General features: G+C 43.2%; 1 protein-coding gene across 13 annotated transcripts in view; it reads right to left on the reverse strand.

The window, feature by feature from the left end:
* The window catches only part of MAP4K4 (mitogen-activated protein kinase kinase kinase kinase 4), a 163585-nt gene that overhangs the window by 12722 nt on the left and 126763 nt on the right, over positions 1 to 24100 (reverse strand). Inside the window, exons 14-27 of one of the 13 annotated variants that reach the window (XM_071808215.1) lie at positions 23109 to 23195; positions 22213 to 22434; positions 17721 to 17882; positions 15460 to 15684; positions 14417 to 14523; positions 13371 to 13522; positions 12585 to 12682; positions 12267 to 12275; positions 11115 to 11290; positions 10470 to 10590; positions 9105 to 9296; positions 6622 to 6739; positions 6191 to 6361; positions 3439 to 3582 (exon numbers count right to left, since the gene is read on the reverse strand). In XM_071808215.1, coding sequence (XP_071664316.1) covers positions 3439 to 3582; positions 6191 to 6361; positions 6622 to 6739; positions 9105 to 9296; positions 10470 to 10590; positions 11115 to 11290; positions 12267 to 12275; positions 12585 to 12682; positions 13371 to 13522; positions 14417 to 14523; positions 15460 to 15684; positions 17721 to 17882; positions 22213 to 22434; positions 23109 to 23195 — 1984 coding nt within the window. Of the gene's footprint in view, positions 1 to 3438; positions 3583 to 6190; positions 6362 to 6621; positions 6740 to 9104; positions 9297 to 10469; positions 10591 to 11114; positions 11291 to 12266; positions 12276 to 12584; positions 12683 to 13370; positions 13523 to 14416; positions 14524 to 15459; positions 15691 to 17720; positions 17883 to 22212; positions 22435 to 23108; positions 23196 to 24100 lie in introns of all 13 variants that reach the window. The other 12 variants (XM_071808209.1, XM_071808206.1, XM_071808234.1 and 9 more) reach the window with 12 other exon arrangements.

Genomic DNA, 24100 nt, shown 5'->3' on the forward strand with positions numbered 1-24100 from the left:
TATAGGCACTGTCTTTTGTTTACCCCTGCTACAGATTTGACAGTAAGTGAGCACCCTGATCTACTGCCTGACTTCATATTTATTAAGCCAAGTTTCATAAAGGGATAAAAAGCCCCATCACTACCATGGCTCAGTAAGATTTGGAAAAGGGACCAGAGCAGGAAACAGTATTCCCAGAAGTCATGCATCTGACCAAGAAAAGGTCCTCCCATGAAAATTCTGCAAACAATAGCCACAAGGGGTCTTTTAGAAACACTGAAATAGAGAACACAGTCCAGACTAGGTGGTTTTGGGCGAGTGAGAGCTCAGAGGGCACAGGATAGCTGAAGGTCAGTACAATGCACCATAGGTTTTTAAAACCACCACAAGTCCCTGTGCACTGGGAGACAAACTCTCTCTCAGATATTTCCATGGCTTCAGCTTCCCTAGTAGCTTAGTCAAACTTGAAGGGTCAGAACAAACATTACACATGGGAATTTCCCAGCATGTGGCTAATTATATTTTTTTTTCTTCTGGTTCACATGATGAGCACCAGGGTATTTCTCTCCAACCAGAAACATTTTTCAAAACAACAACAGAGAAATATCTCAAGTGTGTTCCCATTGTGTTTTAGTGTCTAGCCCACAAGGAAAGTCACAAGACAGGAAATTCCTCTGCCTTTCAGCAGCCTAACATGAAAAGAGCAGGACCGGTTAGTTATATAAACATGGCTATGTGTGTATTTCAACAAGTTATGCTGCTCTTAATGTTCATATTGGGAGTGGGGGTATTAGATCCTTCTCCTTGTATATCTCCACCAGTCAGTTTAAAAAGCTTGCAAAAATCTGGCAGTATTTTTTTTTTTTTGGTCTAACTGTTATGGCCATGAAATAAGAAAGAGAACTCTGCTCCAGCCACCAAACGAACTGATCAGTCAGTGACTTCTATGAAAACTCCCAGCTCTGGTTCTCCCACAGACGCCATTTCAAATGTGAAGTCCCTTTACCTATATTGAGTTTTTTGTTTTTATTGTCGCTGTGGTTTTTAATTATTAAGCAGGCAGATTCCAACCAGTTCTTCTACTTTGTCATCCCTTCCTACCTCCCTGAGTGGTACCATCAGCAAGTTGGGATGGCAAAACCCTCAGGAAGCCACATGTGGAGTGTGTTCTGTACGCACGTCGTCGCTCTCTCTTCCAGTGTTCTTATGGCTCTCGGCACGGCATCACCTGAGCAGTCGAAACTACGTTTTTGCCTCTCAACAGAATGAAGAGCCAATTAACTCCTCTGCTTTGACCTGCAAAGCCTTCTTGTACCAGCTGTAGCAGCTCAGTATCTCAGCATCAAAAGCTTTGTTCTCAATAAGTTTTATATTTGAGATGTACACTGGGGGAAGAATTCACTTCAGGTTTCCAGACTCAAAAGAATGTATATTATAAGCAATTCCAGGTGACAATCCCCCCAAAATCCTAATGCACTGCAATTTCTTTGCACAACGTGGTGACACTTTTTAAACCTCGCTACTGTCAGCACATCACCATCCGAAAAAGCCGAGGGAATGTACAGCCAAGAGCACCGTACGGAGCTGAACAACGCTCCCAGCAGAGCAGCAGCAGTCCCAGGACAGAGCTCAGAGGTAGCTCCATAACCAGCTGCCAAAACACGCCATCTGCAGATACACCTCCCCATGTCAGTGTTCCCAGTTTGCCTGGAAAGGTGGAGTAACCCACTATAAATAAAAAGATACTAAGAGAAGTCCAGTATGAGCGTAGCTTAAATTGAGCATCGCAGCAGCTGGAACAGGAAGGTAAGGGGTGGCCTGAGCAAAAAAGCATAATGATTTCACCAAGTGTGCTCCCTATCCATCTCTCAGTGGGCAGAGCTGCCTCTTTCCTGCCTCGTACTCCAGTACACAGGAGATGGGACAGAGACAAAGGCATAAACCAGTTGAAGATCAGCCGATTTCTTAAGGGTTAATGTAGCGTGTCTCCACAGAGGAAGCAATCGGTTTGAAGGAAACAAAGAAAAAGGATGTGTCAGGGTACTCAGATAGTGACCGATATAAATGTAAATAAACCTAAAACAATTACACACAAGACTGAATCACAGACACTTGTCATCTGTGTAGGATATGCTTCAAACCAACAGATTTTACACAAGTTGGATTATGTAATATTTTTGTTTATAAGGTCTACTACAGAATAAACTCTATCAAATGGTGCTTTTCAAACAGCTTACATTTTAACATACAATGTTAGTTATCAAAAGGACACACAGCACGCTGTGGTTTTTTAAACCCTCCTTGATTTATCTTTTCTTTTTTAAAGATTTCATAGCATAGCTGTAGCTGAGAATGCAGCAAGCAATAAGCCAATAAAATACAGTTGTTCTAGACAGAAACGAAGTCTCACGTTGACACCAACAGGGGCACGGTTCTTTGGACCTGTAGTAGTATAACACTGCTAACATATTAAACTGCATGAAAATGTTTAAGTGTGTGTCCTTTTGCACAGGTGCTGGGAGAGCCAGTGGGGCTCTGGAGCCTCAGCAAAATTTTGGGTGACTCTGAACAATGTTACAGGAGCCACTGTGTGAAACCTCATTTAACATCCTCCCCTTGTCACACATGTGCAGCGTAACAAAGGCTGATTGCACAAACAAACTAAGCCAAAAGGAAAGGTAAATGGCTGAATTACATCTGTGAAGAAAGATTAACGGTTCACCACATCAAGTTGCTTAACAGCAGGACAACCTTATGCAATAAATCTCCGGGGCCAAGGAGTCTGAAACCTCAAGCTTCATAAAACACATTTTTATCAGTGCACACAAAAAAACCACATCACCATCACCATCTCCCATTGCTTTGCCTTCTCTCACTGGATGCAAGTGCAGATAAGGCTAAAAGCTGCACCGATCTGCCTTCTCACACCAGTAATTTCCACATCACATACACATTGTACTCCCCTCTCTCTCAAACACCAACAAACTCCGTGCACATCACTCTTATTTCCCTACTTCGCAGGAGTATTTCCCATTCTACAGATCTTAACACACAAGATAACCTTTAAACCCAGGTAGCAAATCATGTTTTGGTTAGAAAGAGGCCAGGCTGAAAGTCATCATCATGAGAGAGGGAAAGAATGCCATTTTCACAGACTTCACAAAATATTAACCTACAGCTCCCAAACACTGAACAAAGTCAGATGTTTCCCCCAAACCCATGTGGCATTTTTAAAGGCCACCCCATGGGAGAAAGGACAGGGGGCAAGCAGGCACAGTGTATTGTGTGAAAGTGATTCACTTGCAGAAACAGAGTGCAGACTCAGAAGCGAAATGATGGAAAACCCACTGACTTCAGTCAAGTCAGGACTTCCTCCTCAACACGCAGGCTGCCAAGAAAAGCGTTCTGCCATGCCACACCAGAAGTGGGGAAAAAATCATGTTGAAAAGTTAACTTTACCAGAAATTGTCACCAAGACATTCAGCCCTTCAAGTACATCCATTTGCTGGAATCTTCTTCGATTGATGAGTGGATAAACCTTCCCCTGACCACTTCTGTCTAGCAGCATCAGGCCACTTTCAGTGCCCACTAACAGGTTCACTCCTAGAAGAAACGAAAACAGAGACCCAAGTTAGCAGGTTGTTCTTCCACATACTCTGATGAACTGATGCTTGACACAGCAACTGTCTTGTTCCAAGCAGGTCTAACCACTGCTGATTGGGACTCAGTTGCCTGCAGCCTAAAAGATCTCATGATGTAGAGGCTCTCCATGCCACCTGCCCACAGTGACTCCTGACAACAAACTGCAGCGTTCAAGGGAGTGAGAGACTGGTAGACCATGGAGAGCTTTCTAGAGCACCAGTTCCCCAACAAAAAGGCACAATAACACTGGAGGAGGGGTAAGGCACAAAGTGGTACCCAAGCTTATGTATTCTGAAGGATGTATTAACTGTTGGTAGGGAGCGTGGAAACAGAATGTTCTTGACAAGAACATTGCAGAAAAGCAGTGGCAGGTGTCTGGTCCCCACTGGGAGGAGAGGATTGCAGTGCAGCCCTCACATAAATGGACAAGCACAGGGTTGGCCCTCAGCCTCCCAGTCATCTTTTCCATCTGAATGTTAAAATTAGAGGAATTACAGTAACCTTGTGTTTGTACAGATTTCTCCTAAAGATCAAGCAAATACAGATGAGAAAAGTCAGCAGGCCTGTTTCATTATACAAAGGTCCACACACCCACTGGAACATTTCTGTGCAGTCGTTTCTGCTTTCAGTTTACCTGTGCATCCATGCCCAACCCCTTCCCTTAGTTATATGCATTTTGAGGTGAAACTAATGAGGCAGTACAGTGGTGGAAAGCAGTGCCTGTATTTTAAAATGCAGGCACTGTCTTTATTCACAACCAGCCAAGTTCTTCTGCCACCACCCTACAATTAAGCAGTCCTGCTTTTTCAAACAAATGGAAATGTTGCCTGAAAAAAAAAGTACAGGCTCTCTGTGGAGGTTGGGTGTAAAAATCTATGCTATTGCATCCATGTCATTAATTTTAGCTTTCACCACTCAGTACTAGAAGAAATAGCTCCATAGACCTACTGCAATCAGTAACCTGCCAGATACTATGGCACTGACACTGGTAAAGGCAAAGCAAAACAAAGCAAAGTAAGCCCTGCTCTTTTTGAATATGAAACATCACCATGAAAAGGTCTCATTTACTTAAGGGGAAAGGAAGCTAAACCTTATCAGGAACTAAGCATGTGTACCAACTTAGATCACCATCAGTTTGGCCCTAAGTTTAATAAGGAAGTGCTTTGTTACAGCTGTAAAACACCTCTAGGATTTTACGCCTGTACTTTAAATCACCATTAACAGTCAGATACAAAGATCAAAGGAAAATAAAACCACTAACACAAATTGCTACTAGCAAAACAAGGCAGATCAGAGAAATTATGAATCATCTTTACTGATCCCACATGATTTTTCTCTGCCTTCACCCTCTCACGGTCTGAAAGTTTACATGAGCACAAGTCTCTTCATTTTATCAGGGAATTATATCAATGTATGCAAAAATAGCACTGGGGTAAAAATTCTTACCAGTGAATTCTGGAAATAAAGAAAACAGTGAAGAGCAAGATAAGGTGTCAGAGAGTTATTTAATTGACATGGCTTTGCAGGCAAGGAGGACAGGACAACAGCGCTATTCTCAGAAACAAGAAATGCTGGAAATAACCCCAAAAGAGAACTAAAGCTTTGGAAAGAGCTGTGAAAATGTAAACAAGAAAAGTGCAGTATGTTACTTATACAATCATCATGAGACTCAGGGGAATGGCCAGCTCTCTTGTTCATAGTTTTTAAAATGACATGCATGTCCATTTACAGTCTGTTAAGTTTAGGGATAGTAGATAAATATGTAAGTAATGCATGTGACTATCTTCTGTTAACATCTAGATAATGAAAAAATTCAGGTGGCTTCATAAACTCTGGTCAAGAAAGAAATGACACAGAAGAAGAAAGCTTTTGCTGGGTGTTGCAGCAGTGACTCTGCATTGTAGCAGGGAACAAACACAGTTTTAAACCTTTCACTAGTGCAGGATCCTGACTGTCTGACACCAACACAAATTACCCCTTGTGACAAGAAGGCCAGACACATTTGGTCAGCTGACACCGCATACCCAGCTTTTCCCTGCACTAACCACTCTTAATAAAACCAAGCCACAGTCTCACACTGGAAAATGTCCCTCCTATCCTTCCCTCTTCCCTCCTAAATAAACGGATGACTGAGGTGGAAAGTCACCTTACGAAACACATGTTAATCGCGCTCTGCAGCAACACGTTAGAAAGAGGCTCAAGATGATGTTCATTTTTCAAGTGGAATACCCTATGTGCACCACGTGTACAATGAAAAGATGATACGAGTTCCCAAATGTTGCAGGAGATGTACTAATGGAGGCTACAGAGAAAAGGGTATCCCAATCAGTTGAATGAAGGCTGAACTGTTCCATCAGAAGCATATATACAGCAGCAGGAAATTATATCAAAGCAGGAACAGCATAATAATGGTCAGCTTTTGCAACAAAAATACGTAAACAGGCACTGAATAAATGGAGAGAAACAGAGCTACAATTTCAGGGATACATTATTGAAGACCATAAGCTCATAACTGGCAAATCTGCACTTCAGAAGGGCACCAGTTGAGGGAGGAACAGCTTTGCCTTACCCCATAAGGCAGCACAGAGTATCTCAGAATTGAATCTCTTCTTGTATTTGCGGATCTCTGGGGTATCACTCTGTGGACGCGTATTCGTGGGATTCACATTGACAACTGATCCCTTCCGTGTGGGGTCTTGCCTTATTGCCTCCGATCTCATTGCTTCACTAGAAAATCCTACTGAAAAAAAGAAAAGTGCATGTAATCACCCTTAAGTGCTAAATTCTGGACAGACATTCTTTACACTAAGCAACCCAAATCAGTAACTGAGAATATTGAGCAGGTCTTTCTTTTTGTAAGAAATGTAAATGAAAAAAGAAATGAACTATGCAATCCATTGCAAATCAAATACAAAGCATGATGATAACATCAAGTACTTTAAAGAGCCACTGAACTCACTGAACCCTTTTCCAATTGTCATCTTCAGCTACTTTACTTACCCACAGAAGTCACAGTTGTCCCACTAGATGGAGAAATCTGTAGTAATCTGGGGTCTATAAAAGGTGTAAAGGAGGAGGAAGATTTGTGTTTCTGGAGTGTGTTACTAGCGGACTGAGTCTGCAATGTAAATTTCAACTTTATTAATATTAATGACAAAAAAAGGCACGGATAACAACAACCAACATTTAAAAGTCACTACAGAATTACACTACAGAGCCTCCCCAAGCTTTTATACTTCCTTCATAGATATTGCACTGCAGGCACCACACCTGAACTATATACATAAACACACTGCACATGCTACAGCAAAATGCAATTGGCTAAATAATTGTCCCTGTCACCTCAGCTGCTAGCAGAGATTTTTAGGACTGGCGACTACGATCAGGCACAAAGTGAGGGAATGCCTCATTTTTTAAAAAAATTTGCTTAAATGTATGTATACTCTCTTATCTGCAAGCTGTCTGCTACCTACAAGTTTTGTATTTATGAAGCATCTCCTAAAGTGAGCTAGTTTAGTAAGTTATGAAGTTTGATCTCTTGGCTTGTGCAACAAAATCACAATCATCTGGGATCAAGCATTCGCTTCTATGATAGATTTAGTGTCCACTACTGTTCACTCTCCCTATTTTGGTTAACCTGAGCCTCTTGCCAGAAAGCTGCAGCAGGTTCTTCCACCTTTATTTGACAAAGCAACACATTAAACCTGTATTGAACAAAGGGGCTCATTAGTGTGGAAGGTGTAGCAAACAGTGAAATGAAGCTATGAATATGTAGTGGATAAAATCACTAGTGTTTGCTAAGTTATGCAGTTTAAACATGAAAAAAACAAAAATAAAAACATAAAGAACGGAAGAAGACAAGTGAAACAATGAACTGTTAAAAGTGGAAATGGAACAACTTAAAAACCCTTGCCAGTTTAGTATTATAGTGACAACATTGCACACTGAAGCAGAATGGGACAAGTTAAAAAAAAACCAACATATATATATCTAAAGGGCATGCATGTGGCTAAGTTATACCAAGCAGTACTGGGTTTTTGTTCAGTTCTACACAAACGCAGTTAGATACCCTTCTTTATCATCAACTCATCTTCAACCTCCGATTTTTCTAAGCCTCATAGCGATGGGTCTTAGGAGTGTATCACTCCCTTGCACAGCTAAATACTGAAAGGCTCCTTCACTACCCGCCACTGCCCAAGCTGAGTTAACTGAACCCTGCTTATTTATTGTTTAGGTCAAAGTAACAAGCAAGCGTATCTCTGGATCAATCAGCTGATCTCTATAACCTACAAAAATGTGCTTTTAGAAAGATCGAAGACCAATGAAGCATAGTTGAAAATTAAGTATTACGCTAACTGCATTTCTAGGAGGAAACCCTCCCACCCACCCTCCTGCTATGTGGTTCAGAAGCGTTTTTGATCCTGCAGCAAACACACTGCCATCAGCCTACCCAGCTCACCGCAACATCTCCTCATCACAGCACTTGCACTCCTATTTGGCAGGACAGCTCTACCCTGAGAAGTAGCAGCTTGTTTTCCCCGCGTTTTGCTCCCCCTGCATCAATCCTGCTTGCATACAGTAAGGGGCTCCCCCCAAGAGACAGGCTGCCATGCAGCTGGGCTTCGGGCCACCATGCTGAGCTCCTCACTTCCTGCTGGGGCTGGGAAGGGGCGGACGATGCCCTTCGTTCACACGTGTGCAACTCCTCTGCAGCAGGGGGTTACACACACGTGAAGGACCAGGCTTATCCACCAGCACTTGGTGAGGAAGGGAAGGCACCATCCCAGGATCAGCCCAAGCCAAGCCTTGCTTCTCCACAGAGACACAACCAGTTCTGGTGGAGAAGAATCATCTTTACACAGCTGCTTTTCAGAGTACGCACATACTTGGAAAAAAACCCAAAGGTTTTCCCCCATTCATTATTCTAAAGCAACAATACCCCAGGCTTTTACAACCCTCCCAGGCAACACGTGATTTGTCCACCCAGCCCACATGGCAAGCTTTTAAGAGCAAAATCCCTCCACGGCCGCTTCCTCTCCCAAAGGGTGAGTTTCCACAAGCAGCTCCTCATACGTGCAGAGTTACTAGCCCAGCCCTTACTGACAAAGCCAAAATTAACCGCTAATTTTTAAGAGGCACACTGCTTGCAATTAGCCTGCTCCCGGAATAAAACAGAATTTAAAAATAAAAGGGTATTGGCTTGAAAATGCAATAGTCGAGTTTAGTTTAAAATGAACGCCATGCAATTAATGACTCACTAAGAGGAAGCAAAAATAGTAAACTGGCAAGTTTGTCGTGGGACTGCTCTAGAGTTAAGGGCTTCTTACACAGAACTGAAATGTGTTATTTGGGAGGTGGCAACAAAGTTGACAGAAAAAAAATAAAAAAGCAGGGGGAGATTGGCTGGAGTTCCTTTGCAAACTAGCTACTAGGTAACGCTGCTATAACCCTACCAAAGCAGCCAGCTGTGGTGTAAGACATACCTCATTAGTAGTTAGCTTGTCCTGGGGTGTCTGTGGGGACATGGTGGGTGTCGGCTGGCTGGAGGATGGGGAGGAGGAGGTGGAGGAGGTGGAGGAGGAATGGCTTTGCTGTAAGAGATCTGGCAAGAGGTGAATGCGACCGGCAAAGCCATTGCTCTCATGATGGCTGGCACGCTTTTTGTCAACTGTACTCTGTAGAAAAAACAGGCACACTTGTCTTGCTCAAGTGCTGCTTAAAGGTCTGTATCCCTAACAACCTCTCTCCTTCTCTCCCTCACTCACTTCCTACCTTTGTACATTTATTTACTTATTTATTTGAAAAAAAATAATCTGATAATCCATGCCTTGATGCCTGGACGGAAAGGGAAAGTGGGCAGAGCTACTAGAATTCAGCAAATTCCCACCTGTTCTGGAAGGCAAAAGCTTAGTTTGTGTGGTTGACTTGCACAGCCAGTTCCTCTAATTAAGAGAAGAGTAACTGCGCCGGTAAGTCTTCCACCACAACACGGACAAGCACATTTTTGGGGGTGGGGGTAGGATTTCTTCCCCTATTGTTTTGTTTAAAACTAACTCAAACCCTATACAGATAAATACTTGGACTGTCTGGTGAATGCCTTCAGCTAACTATTTAAAACAATAAGCACGAAATCTTAATTTTCAAACCAGAGGGCTCAATTAAGAAATTGGCATTCGGTTGTGAAGTTCAGAAATGCGATTACTCCTATAAGCTAGCACGCTCATTAACGCATGAGCTCATTTAAAAGCAGGGAATCATTATCTTTCAGAGGCACAAGAATGAAATATTTTTGGAATCAAAGGCAACAACCCAGCACTCGAGCTCTGTCTACATTCTCTGCCTCACCACCTACTTTGTTTCTCCATTCCCCCGCACTAACTGTTGCATGAATTTGTATGTGTGTGTGTGTGTGTATCATCTGAGTCGTCTATACACCCCGAACTACAGGTTCAAAACAATTTTTAAAATACCCTGAACACTCTCTCTCAGCCTTCCTCCCAGCCCCACTCCTGAAAGCCATGTTTGGTTCCATGGCAAACCTAAACTAAGTTCTTCCTTTAGGTACTTGCTCCACACCTGCAGCTTTTCTACCCTTCTCTCCCACAGACTTTGAGGTACTCTGCATGGTGCTGCCATGGGTGTCACTGGAAAGCATGCAAAACAGTAGCAAGGGATGAAGGGCTACTCTTTTCTTTGCATGCAAACATCTTGCTCATCTGCAATTCACTATAGCTGTGTTCTGATAATACGAACAACAAATATAATGTAGAAACAGCATGGGTGAATGAGCGAGTGGGTTAATGAGCACAGAAAAGGTGCAGCACTGCATATGGAAGGAAAAGCAATACCTGTCGGACAATTAAGGTGCCCTCCTTAGAAGGTGTCAAAGCGGGTTCACTCTCCACATCATCATGGACGATCATGGTTTTCACTGACTCTGTTTCACCATTACTCAAGTTCAACGTTGACCTGTTTGCCAGATAAGAAATAACTGGGATGAGACAATAACATTTGTGCCCCAGCTTTTGCTGCCTCACACCAAGGCATAGTCAAAATTAATTTATGTTGTGACCACAGCGGAATATTTACATACCCTGCCTAGAAAGGCTTCTCTGCTGAAAAAGGTCAGTAGTTCGTTAAACACCATTTCTTGTTTTATAACAAATTAAAGGCAGAAGAGGTAAAGGATATAATTTATAGAAACACAATTCAGCCTACTTTAATACTTTGGCACTTTCTTGAGGGCCTGTGAAACTGATTCCTCATCTGCAGAAATTACTTAAAGGGACTTATCTGCTAACTTGGTTCCTAAATGCTCAGCCTGATTTTGAAAAGATTGGCCTCACTGTTTGAAAATGTGAACATACAAGGCTGCTATGTCTTGCTCATAGATTGCTATAAGTTGAAGAACTAACATACAAGCCCAAATACCCAATGTCCTTTTCTTCAGCCCTGTAGGAGGGAAAACAGAAACAAAGTACAGAAGAACTAACACTGCTCGGACATCATCTGGTCCAGAAGTAGATTCATCTGCTCCTTCTTGTTCCATATCATCGTCTTCCTCATCCGTCGTCCCTGACTCCTCACTTGAGGATGAATAATCTGTCACTTTATGTGGAGGTCGCACATCCTCTACTGCTCGCAATTCCTTTGCCAATGCAGTTAAATCCTGATGGGAAAGGGAGGCAAAAAAATATATTGCAAGGAAGAGAGGAGAAGAGTTTGCAAGACAACCCCACTGGATTGGTATCCAAGTTTGCTTACTTGTCCACTGCTGTGTTTCCACAGCCCCAGCAGTATTGCTTCCTTTGATTTATTCATTCCTGATAGTTATCAAAACTCACTTTCTGATAATTTTAAGCACTGAAAGAGTCAATCTAAGGAGGCATTTGCCACGTTATAGAAAAATGTGTATGCTCTGAATCTAAACTCCTGATTCTGACTTCAGTTTATCCCATTATAGCATCTGAAAGACATACATAAGCACCTGGGCCCACTCTCACACAGTGGTTGACTGTTGCAGTTCACCCTTCCTTAACTTTGCAGGTTAACAGAATCCACCACAAGAAAACAAGCCAGCAAGGCAGCAGAAAAATCCTAAGACTTATTGAGCCACCCAAGGCACAGTGACAGAGAGCTGATCTTCTTGAAACCTTTTGATCCATTTCCAGTTGCATGGATCCACGCTAAGGAGCTCACCTCAGAGGTCAGACTCGTTTGTAAGCACCAGCCCAGTCGCACCCACCTGTTGCACAGTGCAGGACATAAGCTGCTTTTCTGTCTGCAGCTTGGAGTGTGGGCAAACCAGGTTTGCAGACAGTGCAATCTGCCCTCAATTGTGTTGCTATGCTGTATTTAGATGAACACGGTTTATGGCAAATGCTTCACACGTTATACTGTCAGAAGTGAAGGATCAGCCTCTGTGTTTCTTTAATAAAGCAGTTTTAACTGACAGATTTGGGTGCTGGTGCAGCATCATAACAGCAAGAGAAAAAAGTTTTAAGGAAAGCTGGAAATACTGTGAAAACCCACTGAGAAGCCACAGATACAACTGGACACAGAGTTGTAATCAACTGCAAACAGCGGTGAGAACAAGAAAACGTAAAAACTCTTTCATGGAATACAGCAACAATTGAAGGTCTTACCACTTCTCCCTGCACCATTCAGCCCAGCATTGGCACATTCAGGTCAAATGCATGATCATTGGTCCAGCCCCAGGAAGGAAGCGCAGGAGTGAAAGAGAGAAAGGCAAAGGTTAGAAAGGAAGAAGATTGGAGAGCAGAAATCAATTCCAGATGCAGAGCAAATTCTAATGTTTAAAGTACTGTGATGTGTGCAGGTAATTGCAGAGCCCAGGACATGCTGCTGAGCCCCCAATGGCATCATGAATGGAAACTCGCACTGTACTTTTTGTGGGCCTCCCTGAAAGAGAGGGGGGACAGGGAAAAGCGGATGCAACTTACAGCAGGCTTGATAGGTCTGAAGACTTCCTTTTTCTCTTCAGGCTTTTTAGGTGCGCTTTCATGACGCTGCGATGGCGAACCCTCTGATTTGGATGATGCTGCATGTGTCAAGACCCCCAAAAAGAACACAGAACAAAACACATTAAGCAGGGAGCTAAAATTTATTGTCTTACTTCACTTTGGACTGCGGAAGAGAGATAAGGTGGCTATCAGGCAGTGCCTGACAGCAAGACATAAGTTTCACTGGTTCATTACTACGTTATCCCTGAAGAACTATACAAAAACCATCATAAGCTGTGATCTGTATAGCTGACCTATGACTGAAGCTGAAGTAAACTGTCAAACAGTTGTAAATCAAAGAGGGTAACTCGAGTGTGGCCACAAGCTGCAACAGCATTCAACGTACCCCAGCTGAAACCTATTTGTAGCAGTCTGCACCCCCTCAACAACCACCAAGGCGATAGGTACCAAGCATCAAAAGGTACCCTTGCACATAGGAGGAGAGGACCTGTCAGAGCAAGAAGACTGGGCTGTTTGCATATGGGCAAATTCAGCAGTGACTGAACACCAATCAGAGAACACAAACACTTTTGTGACATCTTCTGCACCCACTGTCTTTCCCAAGCAAGGACATACAGCCAAGGAGGGTACTGAAAGGTAACCAACCTTTGATACGGCCTGTTCAAAGGTCTTTCCCAGTGAGGGTTATTATCCTTCATTACTGAGTGTTGCACAACTCAATAAATTTAGAAACAGGACGTAAGAAAGGGTGAAGGAAGGACTTACATCTCATCCGGAACCGCTCTCCAGATCCGCTCTGAGAGCCGGGGTGGGAGCCAGGCTGTGAGCCGGAGTTGCTTGAACCTGAAGAACTGCCACTGCCTGGTCTCGGTACGAGCTTCTCCACCCTTTCCCACAGCAGACGAGGCTCTATATTGCTGTATCAGGGGAGGGAGGAAAGTCTTTGTCATGTACTTCAGTTTCAGATTCCCGTTTCTAAAATCAAACATCACTCTTCCTCAGTGTTTTGCTAACAATTCATCTGAAAGAGCACTTAACGCTGAGCTGAAGGTATCAGTGATGCTTCACAACTCGAGCAGCATCTCCCTTTGAAATACCTGTTACCTTATTTAGGATGGTAAAAAAGAAAAAAAGTTTAGGTGGGTGTAACTGGAACTGGCTACCTGCCATTCTTACATATCTAACCCAAAGTTCGCATAGACTGCATGCAGCAGGCTTAAAATTGGCCCAAAAATGCCCTGGCCACTCAAGCACAAGCCAAGAAGCCTGACTCTCTCACACCCATCCAGTGGCTGGTCCACAGTGCTCTGCTGAGCTCTGGAAGTAGCCCCTTCCTCTCCCCTTCCTCACCTCAGATACTCTGTGTCACAGCTCAGGGATGCTTTGCCCCTTCTTAAAGTCTGTTTCTGGCTGAGAGGCCAGAAAGTTTCTGAGGTTGCTTCACTTAAATGTTACAAACACTTTGGCTGCTGGTAATCCTCACAGTATGCCTAAGACGACTTATGGCACCAAAAGGTAAGATGTTCGTGAATGGCCACATTTTTTTCAGTGACCTTAAGGATATTTCTAAATTATTGCAAAAGTTACAGGGTAGGCAACTCAAAGGAAGAGAGGGAAGAAAAAATTTTGCCATTGTTTGCTGACACACATGACACACCAAGGAACATCAATATTTATCACTGCTGAAAAGGGATCCAAATTTATCTTCCTTTCATATCTAGACAATGCCAAAAGCCCTCTGAAAATGCCTGGCTTTCCATGAGCCTTTTCCTTCCAACGCAGGAAAGGCAAGGACATGGAGGTTTACAAACCTCGTGGAGTTTCTTTGACCTGCTTGGTTATTTTGCTGCCCACTGCCCTGCAGTGGAGAATCACGGCGGGACAAGACTGGTGACCGAGATGTTGTTCTCACAGGTACCTTGGGAGAAAAAATGTTGTGTTAAACCCATGAAGAGGAGAGTGAGAAGAGGAAGATTAAACCTCTTCTGTTACAGAATATATTCTTAAGATTTTAACAAACATTTATTCTAAGTCCAAGCTAGCATCAATGACTAAAAGCAATAAACAAATACCCACAAAACCAAGAGCCTTAGTTGGGATGCTGTTCAGATTTGAAGACAACTGAAAGTTCAGTCTTAAGATTAAGTAGTGTTTAATAGGTACCACACAAACACATACACACCCCGCTACCCTCCAACTACTGAGACATTTGAAAAGAATATGGCATTTTGACTGAAGCAGGGGAGGCACAAAGCAATTTGCTCAAACAGCATGAAAATTAGGAGAATAAGCTCAGGGGAACCAAACAAATGCCTGGGAATGGACCAGCAGAAGGCAAAGACTGGTGGGGGAGCAAGAATATACTCAGAAGCAGCAAATCCCAGTGGATGGGAGGGGGGCGGGTAGGGGAGAGGACGAAGAAATATATTGAATGTTTCCTTTTTGTTGAGTTCCATCTCAGTTTTAAATATGCGTATGATTCACAGTTTGGGTTGATAACAGATGAAGAGGAAAATTAACTCTGAGCAATAACCTCGGGGATATTTTAAATTCTTTCCTGAGTATGGTAATGATTTTTTAACTTAGCATAATAAATTGTCTCTCTGAAATAGCTGCATTCTATAAATAATTGCCAATTTTATATGAAGCTTCAATATTGTACCTAAGATTGATTACCGTTAACCCGTTGACTGAACACCTACATTATGATCTGCCTTCCAAAATACTGTTACCAATGCTGGCACAAGGGCACAGTCTTCACAGTGCCCAGGGTATCACATCCTTAAAAAAATAATCATTAATAATAATAATAATAATATAAAGAATAGCACACATCTGTCTTTCTACTCCTTACCCTTGGAGGCACCTCGTCACTGTCTGATCTAGCCCAAGCCTTTTGGGTGGGGTCGGGTACCTCCGACCTAGAGTCAGAACTCTGATTTAGCACTTCACTGCGTGAAGGTGGATATGGGTCCTGGGAACGAAGATGGTGATGAGCAAATTTGGGAGAAGGGTCACTGAAGGAATGGGATCGCGAGACAGGGGAAACATTGTTCTTGAGAGATGCCAGATGGGACCACTGTACCTTACAAGAAAACAAAACATAAAACATTCAATGCGCTCAGTATAACTGGCTTTCCAATTAACACAGAATAAAGGCAGGTGGGGCGGGCAGAGACAAATTGGTTATGGCATTAGGTAAGCGTGGGGTGGAATCAATGCACTTAAAAGCAAGGCAAGCGCCCAAAGAACGTAACAGACTCAAAATACAGCACATATGCATTTTTTGGTGAGATACGCTCTCCACATACACGTACACTGGTGCCCCAAAAGAAAAGGCGACCTAATATCTGCACTGTGAGCCTGAGCCCAAAGGCCACTCAAGGCAGAAGTTGCCTGCTGTTCCCTGGTCTCCAGTGGGCTTTGGTCAGGTCTCATGGCAGCACTGGTGGGCTGGGAAATTTGAAGTGGATAACCAATTGAAGAAGTGTACAAAATTAAAAGATGCTGTAAAACGTGCAAACTGACAGACATTTATGTTACCTAATATATTTAGGAACTAGATGCAGTTCCAAACTTTTAGAGAAAGACCATAACACAAAAGCCTTTATTCCTTCACAGTCATCGCAATATATATATATATATATATATAAAGACCATAATATATATTGTATATAGTATACATATGTACAATGCATATTATACTGACACCATATATGTACTATATACTGTACATATATACATATTTATACACAAACTAAGCACACACATATACACACATTCAGTTACACATACTAAGAAGGCACAACAGTGACTTCAGAATTGGAAATCCATTGGGATTTCCATTGAAATCCATATTGAGCCTTCAGTTGACTCTCTCCTTGTGCATAAACCTGCCTTTCAGAACGGATTTCTGAGGAGGAGGAGGAAAGGTGATAACTGAGGAACACACTGGCTTTGCACCTAATAATTAATCACAACTTCGCTTTCAACCCCAGTTTCTGTAGACTGGGTCTATTTGTTTTCATATGATTATTATTTCCTCAAATTTAAAACACACAGTTGTTGAAGAGTCTGATTATCCTTAATATCAATGGCAAACCCAGAGACTTTAAAAGTAACTGGCACACAGAGCATGAACATACAAGTCCAATATTTTCAAATAGTTACAGAGGTTTGAATAAAGGCCAGGAATTAATGAGTGAGAGTTGAAGTTCTGTACTGATTTCTCCCACTCTCCCGTCTGGTCAAATTCTCCTGCTGCCCAAAAGAGTCACAATACCTAGTCACAAACAGGGACAATTTTAACTTGCACCGTCATCAACAGACCTAATTTGGGTGAGAAGAATTCAGCATGGAAACAGAGGAACTAAATACAGAACTATGCTATTTAATTTAGCATTTCTAAAACATGCAGAATTTATGGGCTATGTCTACGTTTTAGACAAAGCTTACTTTTTAAGTTCATGCTGTAATTCCTATGAGATACAGACACAAAGATCTGGAGAGTTTTCATTCGAAAAAAAAAGAATAGCAGCAGCCATGCAGCTCAGTGGTTTCAACCTTCCTTTTAATTTTACAGGAGTGGTACAGAACTCTATTTAGCAACTGTAAGCCTACTGACAACAAACTTGCTTTTCTTAGTCATGTTTTGTAAATCTCTTTGAAGCAGTGCTCATACTATTAAAACCCACTTGTTTAGTTAGATTTTTCCACAAGAATTTAAAAAACTAAACCAGCTGCCTTCTTTCCTGAGCATCCTCTCTGGTAATAAGTGTCTTGCACAGATCGAATTCTGAAATATGGAAGCATACTGCAACTCTCACCAGTGTTCAGCCCATGATTCCTCTGTTGCACAGATAATAACAGAATGCAACAGCCCTAATATTAAAAAAAAAAAAAACCACCCACAGCAAACCCACAAAGCCATTAGTTTATCAATAAAATAAGCAAAAATAGACAAAGATCAAATCTACTGAATGAACCAAGCTGTGTAACAGTGCTACGCTTTCTTTACATAAGACTTTCTATATGCCTCGATCTGCAAATCTGAATGAAACATGTTGGGACGTCTGCATTTCCTCCAGGCTCACTGAGATTTTCCTGGGCACTTACCTGGGGCTCCATCGGCCTCTGCAGGGCAGGCTGAGCAGGTTCTGAGTTTCCATTGGAAAAGGACTCTGATCTTGAAGGCACTGGTGGCTCCAATACTTTGCCCATCTGCTTAGACTGTGCTTCAGGGGAGCCCTGATTAGTTTTTCTAAATCTCTCCTCCACCTAGGCCAAAATAAACGGAGTATAAGCCTGAAGTCAATAAAAGCAATTACAGTAGAAATATGAAAGTGACTACCAACTTTCCTTTACCATAAAGAAACCAGATAAATTTGGCAGGATTTTTTTTTCCCTACTGCTTCCACCAGCAATGTAAAACACAGGGTGAACTGCACCAAAGTGGCAAGTAAGCCAATATGGAAAATCTGTTCTAGGAGAAAGGTTACAGCACTCAGGAAGATGTGAAGTGATACGATTAAAGACCATGATGAGGTTTCTGATAGCCTTGATAGAATTAAATCTGTCCAGGGACATCAAGGGCAACAAGGAAAGCTTCTGTAGGTACGCTGGTGATGAAAGGAAGACTAGGGAAAAAGCAGGTCCTCTCCAGAAGGAAATTGGAGACCTGGTTACCTGGGATATGTAGAAAGCTAAGGTCCTCAGTAACTTTTTTGCCTCAGTCTTCACCAGCGAGTGCTCCAGCCATACCACCCATGTTGCAGAAGGCAAAGGCAGGGACTGGCAGAATGAAGAACAATCTACTGTAGGAAAATATCAGGTTCAAGATCATCGAAGGAACCTGAAGGTGCACAAGTCCATGGGACCTGATGAGATGCATCCACAGGTCCTGAGGGAACTGGTGGATTAAGTTGCTAAGTCACTATCTGTCATACTTGAGAAGTCATGGCAGTCTGATTGGAAAAGGGAAAACATAACAGCTATTTTTAAAGAGAGAAAAAAGGAAAACCCAGAGAACTACTGGCCAGCCAGCCTCACTGCTGTGCCTGTCAAGATCGTGGGGCAGATCCTCCTGGAAACGGTGCTAATGCACATGGAAAGTAAGGAGGTGATTGGTGACAGCCAACATGGCTTCACTAAGGGCAAATCATGCCTAACAGCTTGGGTGGCCTTCTACGATGGGATGACAGTGTTGGTAGATATGGGAAGGGCAATTGACATCATCCACCCAGACTTTTGCAAAGCATTTGACATTGTCTCCCTCGACATCCTTCTCTCCAAACTGGAGAGATGTGGATTCAATGGATCACACACTTGGTGGATAAGGAATTGGCTGGATGGTTGCACTCAAAGAGTTGCTGACAATGCCACTATGTCTGGGAACAGGTTGCCCAGAGAAGCTATGGATGCCCACCCCTGGAAATGTTCAAGGCTAGGCTAAATGGAGCTTTGAGCAACCTGGTCTAGTGGAAGATATCCCTGTCCATGGCAGGGGGTAGAACCAGATGATCTTTAAGGTCCCTTCCAACCCAAACCACTCTATGATTCTTTCTACATAGACTGCTTATGGTGTTTTCCTCAGTATTTTCCTCACAGAGAATAAAAGGGATATATGGAAACAGAAACAACTTTACAATATAAAAGTACGTTTCCCATTGCTATACCTTACTGTAATTACCCACCTTACACAACCAACATCATTTAATTATCTGCTCTCATGTGCTTGCCTCTTTGGCAGTGCAAGAAGAGGCAGGATCTGCTTCCCTACCTGGTACTACCGGAGCCTGTTCAGCTTTAGATACAAAACTGTAGGACTGGTCATCCTCTCTCTTGTCAGATAGCTCCAAAACAATCTCACAGACTGCAGAGAATGGCCCCAGCAGTTTGTTTCTTGTTCTTAGGGACATGTAGAAGTTGTCATGTGCTAGCCTAGAGAGCTTTTCAAGGGGAAGACTAAATCAGAAAGTGCTCAGTCCTCAAAAGAACATTAAGAGAGGCTGCCATGCAGAAATGTCACCTCTTTCAAGGCCACAGCATTGCAAACCAAGGGAGCAGTACAAGGGGCTAGACACAGAGGGGCAGAAAGGAAATAACCTCCCATCTCCTAAGACAGCCTGTTGCTAGAATCAGGGCAGTGTGTGTGTTTCTGCCAGAGGAGCTGCTGCTGGGGAACGCTGAGCTCCCAGAACTTTAACAAAGCATCTAAGAAAGATCCAACTGGCAGCTCAGGTTGATTTCATTTGCTGAGATGCTGCTCACAAGATTTGCTTTAACCCTTGTGCCTGGAGCACAAAACCAGTACAGGGGTGGTTTCCTAATTGTTCCCTTCCAGTGATGGTCTGGAGAGACTGGCTGTTCACATACTCATGTCAGAAGACAGAGGCAACTTTCCAGGACTCCTTGGCTGGGATGCTTTACAAACCAAACCAGTCTCTGCTTGCTAAAATTTGAGGACAGTGACAGTTTGCCTATGGAAACAAGCACACAAGCTTCTGCCAGGTCTACAGAAAATACACCACGTCTGGGGAAATACAACAGTAACGGAGGTGAGCATCTTCACCATACAATCATTTTCACTACCACATTCAACTTGACAGAGCCATCCTTTAAAGCTTAAAAAAACAGGCCAGACTCCTTGTCATGAATAGAACAAGGAAAAGCCCCAAGTCTTTCTGTCTGAAGAAAAAGTCTTCATTGTCTCTAGATGTAGATGGTAGGAGGTTTCCTCCACAAAGCATGCGAACTGCACAAGCCACAAGCCCTCAAAACCAGGCAAAGAGGTGAGAAGGAGACAATCAGTGCATCCCTGGATAGAAACATGCCCTGTTCCACTCATCTGACTGTCTGGACCAGAAAAAGGTATTAAGCCTCACTTCTTGCTCTAATCTCCCCCTCTGTTTCCCAGAGCCAATCTTAGAAGCCCTCTTCCTTACATCCCCATTGCCACTGTAATTTGAAGAAAATCCCTAACCATCATTAGATTTTGCCACTTTGGCTTATCATCCTGATGGTCAGCATCTCCACAGATGGAGACTTTCTCTGGACAGTACTATATCTCAAAGCATGAGGCACAGAATGCTCACTCCAACTCCAATGTCAAGAATGACATTAGAGTTAATGCCTGCTTTTAAGATTAACTGGTATTGCTCCCACTGCCAGGCACCAAGATATGATGGCTATGCTTCTACCACACATGCATAGCAATTTCTCAGAAGACCTGACTACTAACACTATTTTTCTGTGACTTCACTTTACTCCTTCTAGTTTGAGCAATCATAAAAGGAAAAGACCACAACCGAAAAACAGCTGAGTCAATGGTTCTGCTAAAGGATGTAGTGCTTCGACTCTTCAGGAGTTTCTCTCCAACTTTGAAAGGAAAATGGGAGACAAGGAACAGAGACAGCTCTGCATCTCTCCAAAGCCAGCCTTCAAGTTGGACAGGAGTGCTGGACTGGCACTGTGCTTTCACTGAGGCAAGGCAGGAGCAAGGACAGGAGGGTTGGTTGCAAGCCTGCACCACCACATATTGGACAAGTCTGTGCTTCTTGCAGCAGAGAGAGACATACCAGGTACTTCAGCCACCAAGACGAATGGATAAGATAGCACAAAGATGGTTTATGAAGAGTTGGACAACAGCACCTACAAGAAAATTAGTTTGTGCTCACCAAGCCCAAACAGCAATACTTCAAAGACAATGAAGCACTACTGGACAAAGGTGGAATGAAAGCTATTTTATAATGTTAAACAGTCCCAAGGATTTTTTTTTGTTCTTGTTCCAAAATGTATTTACCTAGTTCTCACATGCTGGTGATGAATGCTATTAAGAGCCCTGACCAGTACTGCCCAGTCTAGCGGTTTGTGGGCAGTATGGTGCTCCAGGGAAACATAAGAATACGACCGCTGAAAGTGAGCCAAGTATGCATCAAAGAGGCAATTACTTGCTAAGCAATGTTGCCCGTGGAACAGTTAAGACAGGGGACCACTCACTGAAAGAAACAGCACTCTGACGATTTCAGATCGATTCGTGAGTGCCTGAGGTCCAAGAAGGCAGCACCACAGAGTTTTGTAAGAGCAGAACATGATCTCAGAAGAGAATACTTAATACTTCAAAAATGACACTAATGAAATTCAGGTTTGTGTTCATGAGAAGGTAATTTCCAAGAGCATGGGCTAAGGCACCAAATGTCTAAACAGGTGCTGTGTGCAAGGACCCCTCATAGGTTCATGATTTCCAATAGCCTGCCAATTTCCAATCGCCAGTACTTGCCAGAAACACAGATCACCAACTGCACCAACGCTTCCTGCGAAAACATGTCTGATGAAGTGAGACTAACTTCCTGACATGATGCTTCTAAAACCTTCCAGAATTTCTTTCCACCCTTTATACCTCAAAACTCTGAACTTCAATGATTGCAGCAGCAGTACTCAGAAATACCTCTTGGGTTTGGAAACCAGTGGCCAACATTTAAAAAAATCCTGCCCTCTATGAGCAGCGCTCTGGCCTCCCACTTAATATAGCAGAACCCCAGTCACCATGATGCCAACAGGTAGTGGCAGAGAAGCAGGTAGCAGATTCTCGCCCACAAGCAGGACTTACCTCACGTGCTCTTTCAGCAGGCTCATAGTGGGGTTTTGGCTCGGGGGTATGATAGCTTTGTTTATTTCTTTCTTGCTGCTGCTGTTGTTGTTGTTGCTGCTGTTGCTGCTGTTGCCGCCTGTGATCGTGCTGCAGCGACAGGAGGTAGGCTTGCTCCTGCTGCAACTGGCGCTGGAGTCGCTCCGCCTGCCGGTGTTCCTCCATCTCTCGCCATCTGTATTCCTTTGAGAGAACGTGCGAGTAATTCAAGACGTGGCATTGACTGTATGGCGGATGTGTCCCTATCCATCCCGTTAAAAATGCACCTTTCTGGTTATTTTTGCTTTTTTTCTTTAATTTTTTTTTTTTTTATTTCATTGTTAAAGTGTAGCCAAGAGCTAAGTTAGACCAATATGGCATGTGTCTCGTGTTGGTAAAGTTGAGAGTGTGCTGCTAAGCCTGACATGATTTGGAGAGTTACGTCAAAACTGATTTTTATTAAAGGAAGAAAAAGAGGTTTTTATACTAAATCCAGTGTAAAGTTCATAAAACAATGATTTAGACCAACACTAGGCCATTGTATCCCGGGGTGGATTTATGTATCATGTGTGCTTTTGATCTGCAACATAAGCACTCTAGTTCTTCACTGAATGCCAAGGTCTGTTCAGAAACTCAACCACCACACCAGAACTGTTCCACTTTAACATAAAGCCTCCTCTTATTGCCCAGAAAGCAGTGTGACCATATAGCACTTCTCATATGTGCCTGTCAGCCCACGACACTAGCATAAATGGCCTTTTAATCAAGCTCCTTTTTTGTCATACTGTCAGTGCAGCTGTGCCTGACTGAGGGAAGCCTAGGACTGGCCGGATAAATGAATCCTATAGCTACTGAACAAAACAGATACAGTGCTTTACCAGTAACATGGCCTGCTCCTGGAGCAGCTGCTGCTGTAGAATTTCCAAGTGCCGCTGCTCCTCTTCTAGCTGTCGCCTGATATACTCCTGTCACATAGAAATTACCCAGCAATAAATTTATTCAAAAGGAATGCATCAGAACCCCCTGGGTGGAACACCACACGCTACTTCCCCAGTTCAGCTTTAACGAGAAACACACTTCAGGATGGATTAGTGCCTGCAGAACAATTTAGGAAGCCCTGCCTCCTGAGCATCGGATTTTGGCCCCTTCCATTCTGAAATTTGGACTCCTCCAAATGTTGCCGGCATGGGCCAGAGCTTGTTTATGTATTTTGGAAGTGGTTTCAAGAAGCAGCAAAATGCACTTGAAGGTTTTTGGAAAGTTAAAACACAGCAAGTCTTGACTCAACACAGCCAACACAAAGTCACATGCAAGTTGTATTAAAACATTAGTTTGTTGCGCTGGTGCGATGAACTGTTAGCAACAGCTAGAGCCAGGCGTAGTGTCGGCAGAGCTGGAGCAAGCTCCCCCAGAAGGGCTCTGCCCAGGGCAGCTGGGACCTGCCCTGTCCTCTCCCCTGCTGCCCTCACCAGAAGCTTCTCCTGAGCAGACGCTGCCAGCCTTGCTGAATTATGGGATGGTTATGACACAAACAAACATCCACCAGGAAACAGATATTAGACCAAACTCTCTTGCTCTTGCGACCTAGCCATCACTTCGCCTGCAGCCTCAACAGGTCGAGAGGTTTCCCCGCCGCTTTGCCTGACCCCCTGGAAGAACTCAAACTCTTGAAGCACCAAACCCGAGCTGGTAACATCCTATCATGCAATTAATGGAAGTATGTAACATGTGCATGCGCACACACACAAGCACACGCACATATTTACAGTGTATGCATAAAGAAATTAATGGATCGGTGATACAGTGATGGGAGTTGTAGAAAGTCTTGTGACAGACTGATGAGGTACACTATATTTTTTACACACACTGG

This window comes from Patagioenas fasciata, chromosome 1 (assembly GCF_037038585.1).
Source record: "Patagioenas fasciata isolate bPatFas1 chromosome 1, bPatFas1.hap1, whole genome shotgun sequence".
In the NCBI taxonomy this organism is placed as follows: domain Eukaryota; kingdom Metazoa; phylum Chordata; class Aves; order Columbiformes; family Columbidae; genus Patagioenas; species Patagioenas fasciata.